At 46.1% G+C, this 24,517-nt stretch overlaps 1 protein-coding gene across 1 annotated transcript; it reads left to right on the forward strand.

Moving 5' to 3' along the window:
• The first annotated feature begins 5 nt into the window (after window positions 1–5).
• On the forward strand, window positions 6–24,046 carry dcst2 (DC-STAMP domain containing 2). Its single transcript, XM_072393502.1, has 16 exons — window positions 6–228; window positions 1,540–1,799; window positions 1,930–2,100; window positions 2,301–2,402; window positions 4,715–4,909; window positions 6,133–6,198; window positions 6,270–6,483; window positions 9,408–9,565; window positions 9,660–9,824; window positions 11,098–11,265; window positions 11,675–11,775; window positions 15,407–15,543; window positions 17,391–17,518; window positions 20,492–20,585; window positions 22,897–23,208; window positions 23,302–24,046. The coding sequence occupies exons 1-16, from the start codon at window positions 131–133 to the stop codon at window positions 23,453–23,455; spliced, it is 2,523 nt and encodes an 840-aa protein (XP_072249603.1). The 5' UTR covers window positions 6–130; the 3' UTR covers window positions 23,456–24,046.
• The last annotated feature ends 471 nt before the right edge of the window (window positions 24,047–24,517 follow it).

The raw sequence follows: 24,517 nt of genomic DNA on the forward strand, positions 1-24,517 counted from the left end.
TCATTAACTACACGGTTGTTTGGCAGCTGAAGCTTCTAGAAGCTTCTGTTGGTGGCATAATGCTCCTCTGGTCTCCAGGTTACCAGAAAAGGTGTCAGTTGGAGTGAAAGTGTGTTTGAAATAAAGAAAAATGAGAGGTCCGGAGGATAAAACACACCTGCTGTGTGACATCAAAGTTCAGGTGGTGAGAGGCGGGGACACTCATACAATCAAAGGAATACTGAAAAGGTAACTGACTGACCACAGATGTTAGCTACTGCTTTTTACTTTAGCTTAAAGCTAACATGTAACCGAAGTTAACGCTGTTAGCCTTATGCTAACAGTGTTAGCTTAAAGCTAACATATAGCCGAAGTTAATGCAGTTAGCCTTACGCTAACAGTGTTAGCTTAAAGCTAAGAAGTAGTCGAAGCCAAAACTGTTAGCATTAGGCTAACCTTCTTTTTATTTGCTTTTTTTGTTCTTTCTTCCATTTAATCGCTTGTTTATGTGTAATATTCAGAGAACGAATTGGCAGAAATGCATTTATAATTCTAATTTGATTAAGAATTATACTGTAATATCCATCACTGTGTTTTGTTTTAATAAAAATTATAAAATTAGAGCGTTTTTATCACGTCACAGTCTGAGCGGGTTAAACCCTGTTAATACAGTAGCCCGAACGGGACAAACCAAAGTTTCTGAGTTGAATGCTGATGAAAACTTTAATTAATGCACCAAAAACGTATATCAGCAACTTTCAACAACATAGAACAAAAACTTATTGCTCCTTTGGTCAAAGATGAAATAAAGTGCAACTGTTGCTGTGGCATTCTGTCCACTTTTAGTGTCAGTTTCAGTGTTCTAAGATAACGTTTGTTCATTCTTTCTATTCAATGTTCGTCCCTTTATTAAAACTATATTAAAACAAAAACCAAACTCTTTATATGGCCACAGATTAAAATAAGAAAGTTAATAAATTGGTCAATTCTTTGGATGTCACTGGGCTTCCCGACCATCACAACCAAGACGAAAACCTCCCAGATAACGCAGAACCACATGAGACATCAAAAGGAGATGTTAGCAACAACATCACTGTGTCACACAACACCAGATCGATCAGTGTAGATGCATGTCTTAAGCATCTTTAAGCACATTTACAGGAAATCCTCCACATAATGGACCTACATGAGCAGTAAGCTTCCAGCTGAAAGCTTTCAGGGCATCTTGATGTGAACATTGATATGTGATTTTACCCATTATATAATAATTATTTTAAACCTGTTAGAAACACTCAACGAAACCCAAAGGAAGCAGATATCTGGAGTTCTTCATGTGCTTCTGTAGCTTTGTTGTTTGGATTTGTTGCATTTTGAGAAGCTTAAAGAAAGAATTATGTCCTCTTTTGATTTGAGTTTGATAGCAGAGACAAAGGAAGTGAGAAAGTACTTAAATGTTTGGTTCTGGTGAGCAGAATGGCACAGGATTAATATTCTCCACAGGATGGCTCTTTATGTTCTGTAATGAGCGCCACAGCTCTCTGTTCCCCTGTGTGTCCTCAGGTCAGCGGGACGCTCTCACCCCAGCAGAGCCAGGAAGCTCAGGGCTCACCTTTTAGAGGCAGGGCGGAGCCTGGCAGCGTTTGTGGTCGGACTGCTGTTGGTGTCCCTGTACGGCATCATGACTCTGCTGCTGCAGAAACAGTCGCTGTGGTTCTGCGTCCACACCACGGTGGCGCTGGCCGGCCTCACGGCGTTCGGTATGGGACTGTCTGCTGGTGTTCGGGCTAACGTCATGGTGATGCTGCCCTCGATGTGCTCAGGTCAGTCAGTTTACAGCCACCTGCCACACCTCAACCTTTCTGTTTTATTATGAAGGTGAGCTGTAAAAGTGGGCGGATATCCTAACTATAGATGGAAGCCTCTCACAGCCACTCTTCTTCTGTGTTTCAGCGCGTGGCAGGAACTTCGTCCTCCTCCTGTTTGTGTCGGTGCTGCTGTCCGGCCCGCTGAACAACACGTTGGAAAACACGAAGCGAGCTGCGTCCACCCTGCTGTGTGAAGCCGAGCTGGCATCCAATCAAACGCAGGAACTGATGCAGAGAGCGGCCACGCCCCTCTTCTGTAAGCCACGCCCACTTCCTGTTCAGTATTACTGCTGCTGTGATTACAGAGAATACTGATATCAGCTGATTCATCATGTTTTCAAAGCTTTTTCCTCATTTCTTCAGCTTTGATCCAGTTTAGCAAAAAGAAAAAGCAACATTTGAGCAGCTTCACGTCCAAATGGAGCAGATTAAACCAACAGTTTGTGTTGTTTCCAGCTGTGTTGGACAAGATAAGAGAGATCAGCAGTAACGCCTACGCTGTCGCAGGAAGAGTCCAGAACTTCATCGACACTCTGGCAGACAGCGTCCGACATGTCGGTGAGTCACTTTCTAAAAGTGTAAACTCCGTTTTAAGTTTCCTTTTCTAAATTAGACACAAATCGTTTCTGCTCAATTCAGTTTTATTTAAAAAGCACCAAATCACAACAAATGTCATCTCAAGGCGCTTAAAAGATACGGTCCAATTCAATTCAATACAATGAATGTCGTTAGATTCCATAAAACCAATCCAATCCCCGTCCTGAGCTGCATGAGGCGACTCTGGGGCGAAAAAACTCCCTTTTAACAGGAAGAAACCTCCATCAGAACCAGAACCAGGAAGGGTCCATCTGCCTGGACCAGCTGGGGCTGAGAGGACAGGAAAGAGGGGACAACAAGCAGCGTAACACCAGGCCAGAGACACCTGCTGAGAGAGAGAAACACAAGTTAATGACAGCAATGATGTCATCTGTACATGGAGGGAGGAGAGGTGCATCATGGGAGCTCCCCCAGCAGGCTGGGCCTATAGCAGCAGAACTATGGGATGTTTCAGGCTCACCTGAGCCATCCCTAACTATAAGCTTTATCAGAAAGGAAAGTTTCAGCCTGATCTTAAAGGTAGAGAGGGTGTCTGCTTCCTGAAGCCAAACTGGCAGCTGGTTCCACAGAGAGGGGCCTGATAACTGAAGGCTCTGCCTCCCATTCTGCTTTTAGGGGCCTGATAACTGAAGGCTCTGCCTCCCATTCTGCTTTTAGGGGCCTGATAACTGAAGGCTCTGCCTCCCATTCTGCTTTTAGGGGCCTGATAACTGAAGGCTCTGCCTCCCATTCTGCTTTTAGGGGCCTGATAACTGAAGGCTCTGCCTCCCATTCTGCTTTTAGGGGCCTGATAACTGAAGGCTCTGCCTCCCATTCTGCTTTTAGGGGCCTGATAACTGAAGGCTCTGCCTCCCATTCTGCTTTTAGGGGCCTGATAACTGAAGGCTCTGCCTCCCATTCTGCTTTTAGGGGCCTGATAACTGAAGGCTCTGCCTCCCATTCTGCTTTTAGGGGCCTGATAACTGAAGGCTCTGCCTCCCATTCTGCTTTTAGGGGCCTGATAACTGAAGGCTCTGCCTCCCATTCTGCTTTTAGGGGCCTGATAACTGAAGGCTCTGCCTCCCATTCTGCTTTTAGGGGCCTGATAACTGAAGGCTCTGCCTCCCATTCTGCTTTTAGGGGCCTGATAACTGAAGGCTCTGCCTCCCATTCTGCTTTTAGGGGCCTGATAACTGAAGGCTCTGCCTCCCATTCTGCTTTTAGGGGCCTGATAACTGAAGGCTCTGCCTCCCATTCTGCTTTTAGGGGCCTGATAACTGAAGGCTCTGCCTCCCATTCTGCTTTTAGGGGCCTGATAACTGAAGGCTCTGCCTCCCATTCTGCTTTTAGGGGCCTGATAACTGAAGGCTCTGCCTCCCATTCTGCTTTTAGGGGCCTGATAACTGAAGGCTCTGCCTCCCATTCTGCTTTTAGAAACTCTGGGAACCACAAGGAAACCTGCAGCCTGAGAGCAAAGTGCTCTGTTGGGGAAATATCCAACTGTGAGATCTTTAAGATGTGATGGAGCTCGGTCATTAAGAGCTTTATATGTGAGGAGAAGAAGCTTAAATTCTATTCTGAATCTAACAGGGAGCCAATGAAGAGAAGCTAAAACTGGAGAAACATCATCTCTGCTGTTAGTTTTTTTTTACTTATTCACTATTTCCTACAACAAAGCTGTCATAGTCTGTGGTTATTTGTTGTAATTTGTGAAATAATTGTGGACATATTCAGCTTTTACGTTCTCTTAGGTTTCTCGTCCTTGATTTAAAGCCAAAAAACTGTCTGCTTCTGAAGATTTGTGGTTGAATCTCGAAGAAAAAGCAGGAAAAGGAACCAAAAGCTGGAGATGAGAGAAGTGATGAATGATGGATGGAGAGGGTGCAGAGACAATACCAGAACTAAAGAGTTACCAACAGACTTTCTGATTAATAGACAACAAGAAACCCAGAAAGATTGAAACAACAGGTGACCAGAGAGAGCTATAGACACTGGGAGGGTTGAGAGACAAAGAGACCGTGATAAAGCACATTTCTGGGCCTGAAACTGCCCAGGAACTGGTTTTATGGCAGTGGTGTTACATCCCACAACTGCAGGGGGAGCCAAAGAGCAAAATATGCTTTAAATCTTTGTTTCTTTGTGTTACTTCCTGCCTCTTTATGTTATTCACTGCAAGCAGATAAATCAGGTAAAATAAAATGAAACAAACCTGTCAGATCCATAAATAATCCCACGCATGGGCTAAACTCAGAGGTGGGTCTCTGTAAAGTGTCTTCTGACCTCTGACCCTGCAGCTCGCACTCTGAGGAACGTCCTCCACTTCCTGGTGGACATCGGAGACATCTGCAACGAGAAGCTCGGCGCCCCGTACAGGAAGTGTCGGGAGCTGTTCGCCGAGGCCCGGAGCGACTGCGCTGACCTGCTGGGGGAGTTCAACTTCCTGTGTGACATCGTGGACACCTTCCTTCCGCTCTGCAACCTCGCCCGCGGTGCGTTCTCCTTCCTCATCCCTGTAATCTGAGTATGAATCCACATCAATGGAAGCTGGAGATATTTTCTGTTGATTTCTGAGACTGGAACTCGAAAGACAAACGGTTTGTCAGGTGACGTTACCTTGAAAACTGTGAGACTGATTTTATCTGATTTATGATGGTGAAGCACAGTTTTAAACCCTTTATGACTGCATTTAATTCACTTTCAAGGTAAATTATATCCCTGCAGTGTTCATTATTGATAAAGTCCAGCTGCTGTTACAGAGAACAAAATAAAACATAAACCAGCTGAAGTGCAGCAGAGAGGAAGGTAGGAACCTTCAGAGGTCTCCATCAGTGGGTTGGGCTGCTGTTTCTGTTGCTTAGCAACAACTCAGCTGATGATGTCACACACAGCGTCAGCAGGTAACTCAGGTGAACTCTCAGCAGACAACATGGACAGAAACTCACAGCCAGCAGTTCAACATCTGGGCTGCAGAGACGCTCCAGGATTCCACCATCTGTTGTTAACCAGCTCTGTGATCCTCCTCCTTTACTGTTAGCGCTCTGTCTGCAGTCTCTGTCTGCCCGGATAGTCTTAAAGCTGAGCAGAGAGCTGTTAGACTTGTTCCTGCAACCAGGTCTCTGCCTGATATTCCTGCTGTGTCCTCATCAGGCCTCCGAGCTCGTCCATTTTATCCACCAGACATCTCACATTTCCCCTGATGATCAGGGGAAGAAATGCTTTAAACTTCCTCCTTTTCCTCCATTTTGTTCCTGCTCTGCATCCCAGACGTCTCCTCTTCAAATCATCTTGATTTTAGGGTGTTATTGCAGGCATTACTTGGACTTTGGAAAGCTCGGTTAGCTGCTCCAACGGGTTAACAACGTTCCCGTTACCATGGTTACGCACCATAACAGTAAAAAGAGTTCCCAGCAGAAGTGCTTCCAGCAGCAAAAGCATCCAAACCAGTTTCAGAAATCTGTGTTTTTCACAGAAGAAATCTAGAGAAGATGCAGATCAGACTCAGGAGGCCCAGAGCTGCTGCAGCAGGCTGCTGCCAGCAGGGCGGCGCCATCCTGGAATACTGATGCATCTCCCAAAAATGTCTCCTCCCGTGTTGTCGCAGGCTTGCTGAGACCTTTGTGTACATTCTTTAAGTTGTTGTTGATTTGTTGAACAGGAACTTCTCCTTCAGCTCTAAATCCTCAGCATTGACTCACTTTCTGTTCACTTTCAGCTGGCGAGCTCTTCTGCGTCATCCCCTCCTACATCGCCAGCCATTTAAAACAACGCCTGGCAGCTCGTGAGTTGCTCTTGTAGCTTTCTGCCTCCCACCTTTCGCCCTCCGTCGGCTCATCTCTGAGTCTCTTTCAGCCACAGTTGCAGCGGTTAGGAAAATAATGCGGGAGTTCGACTTCAACATCTCGGCCTCTGTGAAGTTCGACCTGGACGCCAACAGCAGCCGCTCTCTGCAGCAGGCGTCTCAGGACATCATGAAGGAGATTTCATCAGACCTGCAGATGTTTCAGAAGCTGAGCGAGCCGCTGACGTACAGCAGCCTCGTGCTGCTCGCCTGCGCCTTCCTGAGGTCAGTTTTCAGCACTTAATGAAGCGAGTGAAGGCGGTATTAAGAGCAAACACCGAACACAACAACTGGAATCATCCTGAACATGTTTAACAGCCGAAGGACAAATAATCATCTTATTCTCAGGTTTGAGCTGTTTTCCTCTCAGTTTCAAACAACCTCTAAATGCTGTTTGGAAGCAGATTATTGATTAAAGTTTATTGAATAATCTGATCCATGTACAGAGGACAGATTTCCTCCTCCCTGGTTTCTTTCAGCCATGATCAGATCCTCATCTGTTCAGTTCATGTGCTTCAGCACAGTTTGGTTTAAAGTCACAGTCCAGACTTTAATTTAAAGGGGAACTCCGGGGTTTTTAAACCTTATTTCTGGCATGAAATACGTTCATCTGCTCACTGAGAACAGTTTGGTGAAAGTCGGCGTCCTTCAGAAGATATTTAGATAACTGGAGATCCATATAACGGAGTGAACGGGGCTTAGAGGATGCAGCCTCTAAATAAGGCATTATCTGTCTTTATTTCACCAATACTTTAAGAAGAATGAATGCATGAACGTGTGCTATAGCTCTGTTAGCTCATAGCTGCTGTTAGCTCATAGCTCTGTTAGCTCATAGCTGCTGTTAGCTCATAGCTGCTGTTAGCTCATAGCTCTGTTAGCTCATAGCTGCTGTTAGCTCATAGCTGCTGTTAGCTCATAGCTCTGTTAGCTCATAGCTGCTGTTAGCTCATAGCTCTGTTAGCTCATAGCTGCTGTTAGCTCATAGCTCTGTTAGCTCATAGCTGCTGTTAGCTCATAGCTCTGTTAGCTCATAGCTGCTGTTAGCTCATAGCTGCTGTTAGCTCATAGCTGCTGTTAGCTCATAGCTCTGTTAGCTCATAGCTGCTGTTAGCTCATAGCTGCTGTTAGCTCATAGCTCTGTTAGCTCATAGCTGCTGTTAGCTCATAGCTCTGTTAGCTCATAGCTCTGTTAGCTCATAGCTGCTGTTATGTGGCTACTTGCAGCTATAGGAGAGCTAACGGAGGGATTTCTACACAGGCACTCTACTGGGACCACTTCATCCACACGCCCCCCTGCAGCACAGTTTATTCACTCCGTGCTCTGTGACAGTCGGCTAACTTCACACAGAGTTTGCTGCTGATAGTTTTGTGCAACATGGCAGGATATTTATCAGATTTTGACGACGTGAACGACGACTTTGAGTAAGATGGACGTTCTTACCGGAGTAAATAAGCTGAAATAAAGACGGAGTTCCCCTTTAAATTAAAGTCTGACTTTATGTCAGGGTGGGGGGGTGAAGGACCCAAATGCAGACGCTGATCAGATAAGAGGTAAAAGGAAACATAAAGTAAAGTAATTTTCCTACATTTGGGTTGAAATTCCAACACTTTTTATACGCGGTCGCCCTCCTTTCAGGGCTCCGTGAAGTTTGGGACAAAGTGATGAAGTGAGCTTGTTCCACAGCAGAAGAGCCTGAAGAACTCGTGCACGGAGCTCACCTGCCTCTGTTTACATCATCTCCATGCTTCAGTCGTTCATAGCTTCATGCTTTATTTTCAGCCATGTTTCACCTCCAGATGACTGCAGCTGTGCTCATTTTCTCAGCTTCGCTTGCTTCGTATGTGTGGAATTCGTATTTTTTTCCTTACAATATTTTTATTGAAGTTTTACTAAATTGACTCCATCTGTGGGAAAAAAAAACAACAACAAACAAACAGGAACTTAAAGTAAAAATTTGTGAATAAAAGATTTGATTATATTTTAAAAAAAAGATTTAAATAGATATAAATTTAGGGGGCAGGAGGCATTGATGCCTTTATTTTACACATGAAAGTATGGAGCCAGGTTAGGGCCATAATGTTCCCACAGCAGTTCTCTGTGAGAGGGGCCTCTTACCCTCTTTCTTATCTGTATGTTTTATTCTTGTGTGTTTGTTAAATGACTTTAGTTGCAGACAAAATACTGTTTCAGTTAAAAGAATTAAAAGGGACAAGAACGGTCCAAATATCGGGCCGACTTTCTCCGCCTGTTAAAAATTGAAATACAAGACGTTTACAAAGATATATAAAAAAAATAATAAAAACTATAACTTTTGCTGCACTTCTTTGTATTTTGGATACAATTTTCTTTGTTTTGTGTTTAAAAAAATCAGACTTTCAGTTTCAAATATTTGCTTCGTGGTGACAAACGTAATGACTCCTCCGGCTCGTTCTTTTAAACTGAATCAACTGATCAGTGTGGCCTTTAATCCTTTTATTTCGTTCATCTGACTCTGGATAATGTCATCGGTGAGGAAACCGCTCTGTGGACTACGTGTTTCACATCTCTGTGTTTGAAAGCTCAATGAAAATACAATGAACCAAACAAACCGAATCATTATGGCCCTGATATGGCTCCATATGCTGAGTCCCACGAATAAAGGAACTTCTCCTCTTTGCCTTTAACGAAGTCTTTCAGCCCCAGACTTGTCATTAACTCTTTTTTTCCACATTCTGAGGGAAGGAGGATCAACATTTTTCCCATTTGGTGCATCATTTTCTTGCCTGAAGGAGTCCAAAGTCGGTCGTTTTGGTTTGTTTCATCGTTTTATTGAAGTCTTTTGGGTTCACTTGGTTTCATTGGAATGTTTTGGACAGACCTTCAGGTACTTTTGTCCAACATCCCAGAATCTTTGGACTGGATCATCGGGGGAGAATATTTTCCAGGTGTCCCTGATCCTCTGACATCGGGGGGGCGGCAGGCCTCACAGGCTTTGATGCTGAAAAGCTTCTGAATTGCAGATAATTGAAAAGTATTTTGAGGGAATTTGACATCTGTGACGTATTGTTTAAATGTAAGGAAGACCCTTTCAGAATAAAAGCAGAGTTTAATGTTTAATCTCACGTTGAAACGTGAAATGTGATGACGGCACCTCTGTTTGTGCACGTAGGGCCGTGCGCTACAGGCGCAGGTATCTCCGCGAACTCGACTTTGACAACTTTTACATCAACGCTCAGTTTAAGGAGCTCGACCAGCAGGTGACCTCAGAGGGCGGAGCCTCTGCCCTCCCACTGACGCGCAGAGAGACCAAGACCTACATCACGCCATGTCAGTGCACGTGTGTGCGTGTGCGTGTGGTTCAGTGTTAACAGAGATCCAGTGTATCTGAGGTCAGGACAAATGACCCCGGTCTCGTCTGCAGTGTCGCCGCAGCTGTCCTTCAGAGAGCGCCGGGCTGTGCTGATGGGCGTGGTCTCCGTCCTCAGACACCTGGTCACCGGCAGCCTGCTGGTGGCGCTGGACTTCCTGGTGTTCTGGATTCTGGATCAGGTGCACCACCAGGTGAAAGAGGACGTGGTCGCCAGAGGTGAGGCCCCAGGGTTCAGTGTTGGGCCCCAGGGTTCAGTGTTGGGCCCCAGGGTTCAGTGTTGGGCCAGTGTTGGGCCCTGGGGTTCAGTGCTGGGCCCCAGGGCTCAGTGTTGGGCCCCAGGGTTCAGTGTTGGGCCCCAGGGTTCCGTGTTGGGACCCGGGGTTCAGTGCTGGGCCCCAGGGTTCAGTGTTGGGCCAGTGTTGGGCCCCAGGGTTCAGTGTTGGGCCCCATGGTTCAGTGTTGGGCCAGTGTTGGGCCCCAGGGTTCAGTGTTGGGCCCCAGGGTTCAGTGTTGGGCCCCAGGGTTCAGTGTTGGGCCAGTGTTGGGCCCCAGGGTTCAGTGTTGGGCCCCATGGTTCAGTGTTGGGCCCCAGGGTTCAGTGTTGGGCCCCGGGGTTCAGTGTTGGGCCCCAGGGTTCAGTGTTGGGCCCCAGGGTTCAGTGTTGGGCCCCAGGGTTCAGTGTTGGGCCCCGGGGTTCAGTGTTGGGCCCCGGGGTTCAGTGTTGGGCCCCAGGGTTCAGTGTTGGGCCCCAGGGTTCAGTGTTGGGCCCCAGGGTTCAGTGTTGGGCCAGTGTTGGGCCAGTGTTGGGCCCCAGGGTTCAGTGTTGGGCCCCAGGGTTCAGTGTTGGGCCCCAGGGTTCAGTGTTGGGCCAGTGTTGGTTCAGTGTTGGGCCCCAGGGTTCAGTGTTGGGCCCCGGGGTTCAGTGCTGGGCCCCAGGGTTCAGTGTTGGGCCCCAGGGTTCAGTGTTGGGCCCCGGGGTTCAGTGCTGGGCCCCAGGGTTCAGTGTTGGGCCAGTGTTGGGCCCCAGGGTTCAGTGTTGGGCCCCAGGGTTCAGTGTTGGGCCAGTGTTGGGCCCCGGGGTTCAGTGTTGGGCCCCAGGGTTCAGTGTTGGGCCCCAGGGTTCAGTGTTGGGCCCCAGGGTTCAGTGTTGGGCCCCAGGGTTCAGTGTTGGGCCAGTGTTGGGCCCCAGGGCTCAGTGTTGGGCCCCAGGGTTCAGTGTTGGGCCAGTGTTGGGCCCCAGGGCTCAGTGTTGGGCCCCAGGGTTCAGTGTTGGGCCCCAGGGTTCAGTGCTGGGCCCCAGGGTTCAGTGTTGGGCCCCGGGGTTCTGACCAGAACCTGTTGGTGGGTTCTGGTTCTGGTTCTGGACACTGAAGGAGGCTTTGGACTGTTCTACCATTTCATCTGTGGACTTCTGTGTGATATCGGCCATTTTGAGCAGAATTCACCCCGTTTTGACAGTAATAACCTCGGTGCCGATCTGTGCCGTCAGCTCCGGTCTCGGTGGCGGTCCAGGTGAAAGGTTCGGGTTACGCCTCGGACATCTTCAGAGACCTGGTGGCCTCCTTCAACGTCCTGCAGGGAGGAAACATCACCGTGATCAGCAAGAAGTGTCTGCTGGAGCCATCAGAGCCGAGCTCCACCACCTGTTTCATCCTCGGTATGACATCACACAGGATATGATGTCACACAGGATATGACGTCACACAGGATATGATGTCACACAGGATATGATGTCACACAGGATATGACGTCACACAGGATATGATGTCACACATGACATGATGTCACACAGGATATGATGTCACACAGGACATGATGTCACACATGTCGTCTACGCTCTGACCAACACTTTGATGGATTTTCAAACACATGAAGACTTAAGTTTTATATCTTAAAGTTTAAATGGAACTTGGTTTTGCTGGTTCTGCTGCTTTCAGTGGTTCTGCTGTCTCTGCTGGTTCTGCTGGTTCTGCTGCTGTCAGTGGTTCTGCTGGTTCTGCTGGTTCTGCTGCTTTCAGTGGTTCTGCTGGTTCTGCTGCTGTCAGTGGTTCTGCTCTGTGTTGCAGGGTTCCTGTTGGGTCTGGCTCTGCTCATGTCTCTGACCGGAGGATTTGTGCAGCGCTGCAGACGAGTCGTCTGTGCTTCATATTATCCAGAGCGAGAGCTGGTACACGCACACGTGCACACACACGTGCACACACACGTGCACACACACACACACACACATGTCCAGAATCTGTTTGTAGCAGCTTCATCCATCTCTGTGTTTCTGCTTCCAAACCCGGTTCTGAATAGGTTGGGTCGCTGTGTAAAAATGTAAATAAAGAAATCAATGATTTAAACCAAGATGTGATTCAGGATGAGCATCAAATCCAGTGTAGAAAGTGAGACTTTTGACTATTTAATGGAAAATATCTGCTGGCAGCAGCATGTCTCAGAAAAGTAAAGTAAGTGAATACTGAAAAGAAACAGCTGGACTGGAGACATCTCTGTGACCTTCAGCTGATCCATCTACTGTTGGCCCAAGCCTCATCAGAAATGGTCTCCATGGAAGGGTGGCTGTCAAGAAGCCATTCTTAAGGAAGGGAAACAGGGAGAAAAGGCTGAGCTGTGCCAAATGACACAAGAAGTGGACTGAAAATCAGTGGCAACAGGTCTTATGGAGGGATGAATCCTCCCCAGAGCCCGGACCTCAACATTATTGAAGCAGTGTGGGATCATCTGACAGAGAACGGAACAAAAGGCAGCCCACATCCAAAGAAGAGCTTTGGGATGTCCTTCAAGAAGCCTGGAGAACTATTCCTGAAGACTCCTTAAAGAAATGACAGAAAGCTGGTCTCAGAGGGTTCAGGCTGTGTTGGAGAATAAAGGAGCTCAGACCAGAGATTCACTTTAAAGCTGCTGAGAACTGATAAAAACTCTGTTTCTGCCTCAGATTCTGGGTTCATGTTCAGGTTTGATCCTGTTTCAGTGAATCTCTGCAGCTGCTTCCTGTTTTATAGAGAAATATAAAGAAATGAGTGCTGCCTGACAGACAAACTGAGGGAACAAATGTCCCTTTGTTTTTATTTCCATAACCTGCCAGCTTCATAAAAACATAAAATCAGCACATCAGTGGACTTTAACTGCGGCTACAGCAAGAAAAAACAGCTATTTTTCTTCCAAACTTCAGTTCACTTCCTCTTTTAATATTCTGGGCGACAGGCAGCGCCACAGATACTCGAGCTTCGACTCACCAAAGCCTGAAGAAGGTTTTCTGCCTGTTTTCTGCCTGTAAGACCCGCCCCCCCCCCCCGTCCTCTCAGAGGGAAGGTGTGTTTTTACGCTGTCGGGTGGAGGAAGACCGGCTGCTGTGGGTGAAAGGTCGCAGAGCAGAGAGGCATCTGAAGAATCTGCAGAATGAACGTCTGAGAGCAGGAAGCAGGAGGCAGGTCTGAACTCGCCAACTCTGAGAGCTGAACCAGGCCGAGGCTCACAGAGATCCCAGCTTCACGGGAAGCTGAAAGGCAGAGAGAGAAAGATCCAAACAGCAGCTGCCAACACAATTACAATTAAATTCATTGTATCATCATCATCCTTTACTAAGTAGCCGAGCTCAGGAAACTTCTCTGTGATCCAATCTCCCGTCCTGAGCTCCCCCAGCAGGCTGGGCCTATAGCAGCAGAACTATGGGATGTTTCAGGCTCACCTGAGCCATCCCTAACTATAAGCTTTATCAGAAAGGAAAGTTTCAGCCTGATCTTAGAAGGTAGAGAGGGTGTCTGCTTCCTGAAGCCAAACTGGCAGCTGGTTCCACAGAGAGGGGCCTGATAACTGAAGGCTCTGCCTCCCATTCTGCTTTTAGGGGCCTGATAACTGAAGGCTCTGCCTCCCATTCTGCTTTTAGGGGCCTGATAACTGAAGGCTCTGCCTCCCATTCTGCTTTTAGGGGCCTGATAACTGAAGGCTCTGCCTCCCATTCTGCTTTTAGGGGCCTGCTAACTGAAGGCTCTGCCTCCCATTCTGCTTTTAGGGGCCTGATAACTGAAGGCTCTGCCTCCCATTCTGCTTTTAGGGGCCTGATAACTGAAGGCTCTGCCTCCCATTCTGCTTTTAGGGGCCTGATAACTGAAGGCTCTGCCTCCCATTCTGCTTTTAGGGGCCTGATAACTGAAGGCTCTGCCTCCCATTCTGCTTTTAGGGGCCTGATAACTGAAGGCTCTGCCTCCCATTCTGCTTTTAGGGGCCTGATAACTGAAGGCTCTGCCTCCCATTCTGCTTTTAGGGGCCTGATAACTGAAGGCTCTGCCTCCCATTCTGCTTTTAGGGGCCTGATAACTGAAGGCTCTGCCTCCCATTCTGCTTTTAGGGGCCTGATAACTGAAGGCTCTGCCTCCCATTCTGCTTTTAGGGGCCTGATAACTGAAGGCTCTGCCTCCCATTCTGCTTTTAGGTGCCTGATAACTGAAGGCTCTGCCTCCCATTCTGCTTTTAGGGGCCTGATAACTGAAGGCTCTGCCTCCCATTCTGCTTTTAGGGGCCTGATAACTGAAGGCTCTGCCTCCCATTCTGCTTTTAGGGGCCTGATAACTGAAGGCTCTGCCTCCCATTCTGCTTTTAGGGGCCTGATAACTGAAGGCTCTGCCTCCCATTCTGCTTTTAGGGGCCTGATAACTGAAGGCTCTGCCTCCCATTCTGCTTTTAGGGGCCTGATAACTGAAGGCTCTGCCTCCCATTCTGCTTTTAGGGGCCTGATAACTGAAGGCTCTGCCTCCCATTCTGCTTTTAGGGGCCTGATAACTGAAGGCTCTGCCTCCCATTCTGCTTTTAGGGGCCTGATAACTGAAGGCTCTGCCTCCCATTCTGCTTTTAGAAACTCTGGGAACCACAAGGAAACCTGCAGCCTGAGAGCAAAGTGCTCTGTTGGGGAAATATCCAGCTGTGAGATCTTTAAGATGTGATGGAGCTCGGTCATTAAGAGCTTTATATGTGAGGAGAAGAATCTTAAATTCTATTCTGAATTTAACAGGGAGCCAATGAAGAGAAGCTAAAACTGGAGAAACATGATCTCTGCTGTTAGATCTCATCAGAACTCTGGCTGCAGGGTTCTGGATCAGCTGGAGTCAATCAGCAGCGTCTTCATGTTCAGACTCAGTTCAGACGTTTGGATCTGAGTCGGTTCCAACCAGATGTGCATAAAAAATGTTTCTGTCTCCTCAGTTATTCACACGTTTGAATATCAGCAGCAGTAAATGTGCTGAAGTGGTTCATTTAACCTGTTTTAAGGCCTTATTGATGTTAAAGTAGTTAGCCATTTCATTTCTAAACCTTAGAATAAGCTGAATTCATGCTTCCTGTGATGCTTCATTAACACCAGAACAGAACCCGCGTTCCACCACAGGCCCAAATAATAAGCAGCAGGAGCCGGAGAGCCTTTACTGCCACTGGGCTAGAAAAATACAGCTGAGTGGGCCTCAGAGGGTCCTCTGACAGCATGCTTTTACTTGTGTTCTGGTTTGTCTGTTAGTTAAAGTTGTGGGTCATCTGTAGGAGGTAAAAAGGTTTGTTCACATCAGGAATTAGACGCATCTCTTTCTGTTGCTCTGACAGACGGAGGATGTGCAGGCAGGGCAGCTTTAACACTGTTTTCTCCTCCTGCTGCCTGAGCGGCGGCTTTAATTTCACTCAGACTCTGCTGACCTGTTTTATGAATGGAGTGAAAACAGGTTTGCTGTTGTTGTTGCCCGGAGGCGCCTCGGCAGCCTGGAAGACGAGAATGTGAAACTGAGCAGGTGCTTTTTTCTGATTGTGTTCCCCAGGAGAGGATCAGCTTCCTCCACCAGCAGATCCTGGATCAGAGGCAGGCGGCGGGCAAAGCCCTGAGGAGGTCAGTGGTCAGGAACCAAGCTGACCGAGAGGAACCAGGACGGAGTCGCCTTCGAACTTTACTGAAGCGGTACCAACACGCCACTTACACTCAACCCGAGAAGCAGTTCCAGGAAGGATTGTGGTGATTTGAGTCGCTCGGTGCAGAAACTTAAAGCCTTCTTCAGGAATTTAGATGAATAAGTTTAGGATGAAGGTGATTCAGGGACCAATCAGCAGACAGTGGAGAATGGCACGCGAGTCGGTTGAGTACCCACAATCCTTCACTTCAGAGGTCGAGCCGGAGCGTGAGAAACGTTTACCTGTCGCTCCCAACAGTTCGGTCTTAATGCTCAGTCCGTCATGTTAAATCACGTTAGATCACCTTATAATCATGTTATAATCATGTTGAATCAGTTAAATCACGTTATAATCACGTTAAATCACGTTATAATCACGTTAAATCATGTTAAATCACGTTATAATCATGTTAAATCACGTTATAATCACGTTACATCACATTAAATCGCATTATAATCACGTTACATCACATTATAATCACGTTAAATCATGTTAAATCACGTTATAATCATGTTATAATCACGTTATAATCAAGTTAAATCACGTTAAATCATGTTATAATCACGTTAAATCATGTTATCACGTTAAATCATGTTATAATCACGTTAAATCGTGTTAAATCATGTTATAATCACGTTATAATCACGTTACATCACGTTATAATCACGTTAAATCATGTTAAATCACGTTATAATCATGTTATAATCACGTTATAATCAAGTTAAATCACGTTAAATCATGTTATAATCACGTTAAATCATGTTATCACGTTAAATCATGTTATAATCACGTTAAATCGTGTTAAATCATGTTATAATCACGTTATAATCACGTTACATCACGTTATAATCACGTTAAATCATGTTAAATCACGTTATAATCATGTTATAATCACGTTATAATCAAGTTAAATCACGTTAAATCATGTTATAATCACGTTATAATCACGTTACATCACGTTATAATCACGTTATAAGCAAGTTAAATCACGTTAAATCATGTTAAATCACGTTATAATCATGTTAAATCACGTTATAATCACGTTACATCACATTAAATCGCATTATAATCACGTTACATCACGTTATAATCACGTTAAATCATGTTAAATCACGTTATAATCATGTTATAATCACGTTATAATCAAGTTAAATCACGTTAAATCATGTTATAATCACGTTAAATCATGTTATAATCACGTTAAATCATGTTATAATCACGTTAAATCGTGTTAAATCATGTTATAATCACGTTATAATCACGTTACATCACGTTATAATCACGTTAAATCATGTTAAATCACGTTATAATCATGTTAAATCACATTAAATCATGTTATAATCACGTTATAATCACGTTACATCACATTATAATCACGTTATAAGCAAGTTAAATCACGTTAAATCATGTTATAATCACGTTAAATCATGTTAAATCATGTTAAATCATGTTAAATCACGTTAAATCACAGTCTACGGCCCTCGTGCACAGAAGAAGACGGATGCTGTATGTTTTTAATTTTTTCATTTCCTGATTGTACCGTTGAGCTCGTTTTCACTGAGAAGTGAAAGTTCTGTTCAGTTGCTGCTTCTTTTTATGAATCAACAACATCCAAGATAAAAAACTCTGATAACTGTTTATGTTGATTGTTCAGTGAGAAAAACCTTATTTTCCCGAGTCGTTCAATGTGAATATTAACATTCAACAGGGCCATAAATCTGAGAAGCGATCGAAACAAAGCTGTTAAATGTGCTGAGGCTGCAGAGCAGGAATCACTTCCCAACTGAAAGGGACTTCCTCTCAGCAGCATCACTGGATCTGAATGTAATCTCATGATGTTTATGGTTCATTTCTCAGGTTACCTGGAGGAGTTCACCTGTCTCACCTGCTGGGCCTGTCGTCCTCTGCCTCCTGTCTGGCCTGTGGTGAGGTGCTGAGGCTGAAGGACGAAGACACGGTCACCTGTGGCGTCCCGCGGTGTTCAGGTAACAAACAGTTAACGTCTCCTTTGGACCGAGGCCATCGTGGGTCACACAGGACTGTGTGCAGTCTCTGTTCTCCTATTGGTCGATGTCACATGTCTCTGTTCTCCTATTGGTCGATGTCACATGTCTCTGTTCTCCTATTGGTCGAAGTCACATGTCTCTGTTCTCCTATTGGTCGATGTCACATGTCTCTTTTCTCCTATTGGTCGAAGTCACATGTCTCTGTTCTCCTATTGGTCGAAGTCACATGTCTCTGTTCCCCTATTGGTCGATGTCACTATCTCTGTTCTCCTATTGGTCGATGTCACATGTCTCTGTTCTCCTATTGGTCGATGTCACATGTCTCTGTTCTCCTATTGGTCGATGTCACATGTCTCTGTTCTCCTATTGGTCGATGTCACATGTCTCTGTTCTCCTATTGGTCGATGTCACATGTCTCTGTTCTCCTATTGGTCGATGTCACGCTCACAGAGACGTCGTCACATGAGGAGATGTTAATAAACCTGTCTGAGGGCCGCTCTCCAGCCCCGCTAACGCATGTCCACCTGCTGTAACGTCTCCCGGCCACATGGGGGCATCGTTCAGAATATGTGGAACAACTTTCAATGTTGGCCTCTGTTTTTCTTTCGATGTTTTTTACCCTGAAGCAGGAAAGAGGAGAACTTTATGAGAGCCGAAGGTCTGCTTTAGCCAACGAGACGACGGCTGATCAAAGAAGACGTCTTCTTTCTTGTTATTAACAAAGTTTTTTAGTTAGCATTCAACCAACGCCAAGCTTCAGCTACAGTCTACTGTTAGCTTTTCAGAGGACGCAAGTCTGTTAAACACCCACAATCCTTCACTCTGTAGGGGCTGACATCAACACAGACCGTAAACCAGCTGGTATCATGTTGTCTGAACCAGACAAAAATACTCCAGAAGTCGGAAAGATTTGATCCACGTTCAGGACTAAAACCACATTACTGGATCTGAGGTTCGGCTTCCTGCTGGAGACAAGAGTCTCTTTCATATTTTAATCTCTGTTTCCTTCTTCTTTTCCTGCTCTGTTCTGCTGGTGGATCACTTGAATTTCCTCATCGTGGGATCAATAAAATCTTTCTTATCTTATCAAAAAAGTTTACTGATGACGCTAAACACAGATATTTAACACAGGTAGCTAACCTTAGAGCACAGGTAGCTAACCTGAGAGCACAGGTAGCTAACCTGAGAGCACAGGTAGCTAACCTTAGAGCACAGTAGCTAACCTGAAAGCACAGGTAGCTAACCTGAGAGCACAGGTAGCTAACCTTAGAGCACAGTAGCTAACCTGAGAGCACAGGTAGCTAACCTGAGAGCACAGGTAGCTAACCTGAGAGCACAGGTAGCTAACCTTAGAGCACAGTAGCTAACCTGAAAGCACAGGTAGCTAACCTGAAAGCACAGGTAGCTAACCTTAGAGCACAGTAGCTAACCTGAGAGCACAGGTAGCTAACCTTAGAGCACAGGTAGCTAACCTTAGAGCACAGGTAGCTAACCTTAGAGCACAGGTAGCTAACCTGAAAGCACAGGTAGCTAACCTGAAAGCACAGTAGCTAACCTTAGAGCACAGGTAGCTAATCTTAGAGCACATGTTGCTAACCTTAGAGCACAGGTAGCTAACCTTAGAGCACAGGTAGCTAACCTTAGAGCACAGGTGGCTAACCTTAGAGCACAGGCAGCTAACCTTTGTGCACCTGAATCTGAGGCAATAAATACTTTTCAAACTTGAACTCATAAAAGCATATGAGTCACTGGAGGACATCACTGGATGAGCTGGTGTTTAAACATCTGCTCATATAATGATCAAAGACTTTTTATTGCTGTACAGTTCAAATAAACAGTTTTTATTATCTATTATAGTTACGTTATACAACTTTTCTTTTGACCAATAATGTGTATTTTTCCTCCTCCTCTCTGAGGATGTTTCTGGGTGGATTCTCCTTTCTTTTGTGCTGTCACAGCTTCAGAGTGATGTCCTGATCATAGAAGCAGACTTTAGCTTCTTAAACTCATCGCATGAACATGAGCGACACACCTGGAGCTGCATCTGTCTCACACTGAAAACCAGCACACTCGGACTGGTAGTTTCATATCGACTCAGACAGACTCCTCTGGTGTGAAGCCATAAACTAAAGGTTGTGTACCGAGGGCGTGACCTTCAGCCCTGTTGACTCAGCAGAGATAACGGACTCAACGCCTGATTAAAACTGGACAGACAAAAAAACATCCAGTTTGTCACTTTCAGGCTGGTTAGAACTGTACAAACTCTGTTTCTGTTATATTTGCTCATGTTTCAATAAGTCACACCACCTGTTTCCTGTGTTCTAAGGGAACTTTTGAAAAAGCCTTAAATTAATCCATCCACAGATATTCTGCTTCTTATCCAGAGAGTGGAAGAAGAATCCACTTGTTTCTCCCCTGGAGTCTGATTATTCCTCTTCGGAGAGTTTTCTCTGGATCCACAGACCTCCTCCGCACTTCGTCACCAACACTCGAAGCAAACATCAGCTCTTTCACGCTCTCTCTCTGCATGAAACCATGCTGCCGCTCACTGACCGTCACCTCTCTGCCTAACGTAGCTTAAACAGCTGTATCCCTCTGGAGCTGCCAGCCTCCGTACATCACCTGTGGAAGTCCCTCCTTCCATTCCTCCACCTTCATCCTTTCAGAGTTCCACATCGACTCGGACACAGATTCCTCTGCACCACATGGTCAATGTGTTCCACAAAGTTCCTTAAAGTTGGCTGGTCTTATGATAAAAATAACAATAACTTTATGGATAAAAACAGACTTTACAAAATGCTTTGGTAGAACCAGGAAACACGAAGCCGAACAATTAAAGTTAAGGATCAAAGACAAGAAACAAACGGGGAATAAAAAGCTTAAAATATTAAAAACATGAATGTGTTGTGGTTTCATTCACACTTTTTACCAGCTGCTGTCCTGTTTTCGCAGGCGTGTTCTGTAAGCCGTGTTTCCACAGTCTGGGAAACACGTGTGCCGTCTGCATGCGACCTCTGACCTTTCAGGAAGACAGCGAGGAGGAGCTGTGAGTGTCGTTCCAGCTGCTGGACTTTTTCTGAATCTAATGCTCTTTCATAATGTGCTAAAGTTATGCTGCATGAAGTATTTTTGTGCTTCTGCCCAGTTAGAAAAATGTAGGAAGTAACACAAAAGCCTGAAAGATACAGAGAAATATCCACAGAACACAAAAATAACAGCAGTGACACTCGTGAAAGATGTACAACTTCAAAGAAACACATCATGATTGGAAAACTGTGGAGGCAACGCACCGAATAAGGAGACAAAAAGCTGACTGAGACCCGAAACAGCAGCAGGCAGTGGGTGTCAGGAGTCCTAATGGGCCCAACACGACCCAAAACACGATCCAAAACACGACCCAAAACTACCCAAAACCACCCAAAACACGACCCAAAACCACCCAAAACGACCTAAAACGACCCAAAACCACCCAAAACACGACACAAAATACGACCCAAAACACGACCCAAAATACGACCCAAAACACGACCCAAAACACGACCCAAAACCACCCAAAACGACCTAAAACGACCCAAAACCACCCAAAACACGACCCAAAACACGACCCAAAACACGATCCAAAATACGACCCAAAACATGACCCAAAACACGACCCAAAACACGATCCAAAACACGACCCAAAACTACCCAAAACCACCCAAAACACGACCCAAAACCACCCAAAACGACCTAAAACGACCCAAAACCACCCAAAACACGACCCAAAACACGACCCAAAACCACCCAAAACTACCCAAAACCACCCAAAACACGACCCAAAACACGACCCAAAACACGACCCAAAATACGACCCAAAATACGACCCAAAACACGACCCAAAACTACCCAAAATTACCCAAAACACGACCCAAAACACGATCCAAAACACGATCCAAAACACGACCCAAAACTACCCAAAACCACCCAAAACACGACCCAAAACCACCCAAAACTACCTAAAACGACCCAAAACACGACCCAAAATACGACCCAAAACGACCCAAAACACGACCCAAAACACGACCCAAAACACTACCCAAAACTACCCAAAACTACCCAAAACGACCCAAAACACGACCCAAAACTACCCAAAACGACCCAAAACGACCCAAAACACGACCCAAAACACGACCCAAAACACGACCCAAAACATGACCCAAAACACGACCCAAAACACGACCCAAAACACGACCCAAAACCACCCAAAACGACCTAAAACCACCCAAAACACGACCCAAAACACGACCCAAAACACGATCCAAAACACGACCCAAAACTACCCAAAACCACCCAAAACACGACCCAAAACCACCCAAAACGACCTAAAACGACCCAAAACCACCCAAAACACGACCCAAAACACGACCCAAAACCACCCAAAACTACCCAAAACTACCCAAAACACGACCCAAAACACGACCCAAAATAGGACCCAAAACACGACCCAAAACACGACCCAAAACTACCCAAAACTACCCAAAACGACCCAAAACACGACCCATAACACGACCCAAAACTACCCAAAACGACCCAAAACACGACCCAAAACGACCCAAAACGACCCAAAACGACCCAAAACACGACCCAAAACACGACCCAAAACACGACCCAAAACTACCCAAAACGACCCAAAACACGACCCAAAACACGACCCAAAACACGACCCAAAACCACCCAAAACTACCCAAAACGCGATCCAAAACGACCCAAAACACAACCCAAAACGACCCAAAACACGACCCAAAACTACCCAAAACGACCCAAAACGACCCAAAACACGACCCAAAACACGACCCAAAACACGACCCAAAATCACCCAAAACTACCCAAAACGCGATCCAAAACGACCCAAAACACGACCCAAAACACGACCCAAAACCACCCAAAACTACCCAAAACGCGATCCAAAACGACCCAAAACACGACCCAAAACACGACCCAAAACACGACCCAAAACTACCCAAAACGACCCAAAACACGACCCAAAACACGACCCAAAACACGACCCAAAACTACCCAAAACGACCCAAAACACGACCCAAAACACGACCCAAAACACGACCCAAAACCACCCAAAACTACCCAAAACGCGACCCAAAACACGACCCAAAACTACCCAAAACGACCCAAAACACGACCCAAAACGCGATCCAAAACTACCCAAAACAACCCAAAACACGACCCAAAACTACCCAAAACACGACCCAAAACGACCCAAAAAACAACCCAAAACTACCCAAAACGACCCCAAACGATCCAAAACGACCCAAAACACGACCAGAACTGTGTCAGAACTGATGAAAGTCTGTTTCTCTCAGAGACTCCACCGATGACGAGCAGCTGAACCTGTGGTCTGCAGCTCTCGGCTCGCCGCACTTCATCGACTGCTGCGCCAGGAGACTGATGAAGAGGAGGATCTCCTCAGCGGCCCGCAGGAGACCGATGCCACGCTCCGTCAGAGGCGGCGAGGGACGGAGCGGCGGCGAGGGACGGAGCGGCGGCGAAGGACGGAGCGGCGGCGAGGGACGGAGCGGCGGCGAGGGACGGAGCGGCGGCGAGGGAAGGAGCGGCGGCGAAGGACGGAGCGGCGGCGAGGGACGGAGCGGCGGCGAAGCAGACTCTGAGCTCAGGTGGGTGTCCTGACACAGAAGTCAGTTTTTATGCTGCGACCTTTAAGCTTTAAAGGTGTGAAACCTCTGTTTTCCCACTCTGGCTGCGGTCAGTGAAGCAGACATGAGCTACCAGGACCAGCCCGGGTCAGACGACTCCGACAGCGACGCCTCTTTTTACTCCGCCCACTCGCTGCAGACCCGCGGCGCTCCAGCACCCTCCAGACCTCGTCTCCAGGACCCTGAAGCAGTTCTGATCTGTGAATAAAGTGAATGAAGCATGAAATGGAGTTAATCTGCTGCTCTTTCCTCAGGTCCCGGAGGACAGTTTATTTCCTCATTTCTGTAGAAAATAACTCAACAGAAAAGTCCAAAAGAGCCAAAAAAAACAGCTGCCAAAGAGAACATTGAACATTTCCACATGTCTTTCCTACTTTTCTGGTATTTTTTAGTCCTGGCAGCTTTAAACTGCTTAAATAAGAGGTCAGAATCACACCTGGATGTGAGCTCCAACATCTGGAAAAATGAGTTTGAGCTTTTCAGGGTCATGAGGACGATGAACTTAGAGGAAGCTTGACCTCTGACCTGTTTCCAAAATCAATGATTTCAACTTTTTTTCAGTGAAAAAAATGTTGTTTTTGTCACATGTTGCACATCTGGATGAAATTGAATGGATTAAGTTTTGGTGACCTCACTGAGTTGAATATGATACTGATCCAGAGCCCTGATCAACAGTTCTGCAGCTTTTTCTTTGGACATTTTCTGCTTTTTCCCTCATCTTCAGTCCTTGTTCCTGAGCATTTTCAGTGTTTTTCTTTGTTCAGCCACTTAACTCTGACCTTTGACCCATTCAGGCAGAAAAAAGGCTCCTAACTCAAGGGATGAACCAGTGTTGTGTCGACACAGAACAGACAACTTAGCAAAGAAGCCGTTTTAAACTGGATCTTTAGGCACTTTGTCACAAAGACACATCATTTGTTCCCATTTCTTTAGCTGCATCTATGAAAAACAGCAAAGAAAACACAGTTTGACAGACAGAAAATAGGATTTCTGCAGCAACAAGGTGATTCCCAAAGAGCTATTAGCTGAAAACTTGGCATATCTCAGCATGGTGTGCAGTGTGTCCTTAAAACATTTGAGGAAACTGGACAAGTGGAGGACAGAAGAAGAAGTGTCAGGCCTAAAAAACTATCTCCAGCAGATGAACAGGATCTGAAAGTGATGTCCTTAAGAAAGAGGAAAAAATCCAGCTGTGACCTGACAGGACCTGAGAGATGCATCTGGACCTTCAGCTGATCCATCTACTGTTGGCCCAAGCCTCATCAGAAAT

This window comes from Leuresthes tenuis, unplaced genomic scaffold, assembly GCF_036924035.1.
Source record: "Leuresthes tenuis unplaced genomic scaffold, fLeuTen1.0.hap1 SCAF_10, whole genome shotgun sequence".
NCBI classification, from domain to species: domain Eukaryota; kingdom Metazoa; phylum Chordata; class Actinopteri; order Atheriniformes; family Atherinopsidae; genus Leuresthes; species Leuresthes tenuis.

What these genes read in the sequence shown, in the direction of transcription:
- dcst2 (XM_072393502.1), top strand. Translation starts at nt 131, where the DNA reads ATGAGAGGTCCGGAGGATAAAACACACCTGCTGTGTGACATCAAAGTT. An exon ending in CTCGCCTGCGCCTTCCTGAG is followed by an intron (nt 6,484 to 9,407) that starts GTCAGTTTTCAG and finishes TTGTGCACGTAG; the next exon opens with GGCCGTGCGCTACAGGCGCA. An exon ending in AGAGGACGTGGTCGCCAGAG is followed by an intron (nt 9,825 to 11,097) that starts GTGAGGCCCCAG and finishes CTGTGCCGTCAG; the next exon opens with CTCCGGTCTCGGTGGCGGTC.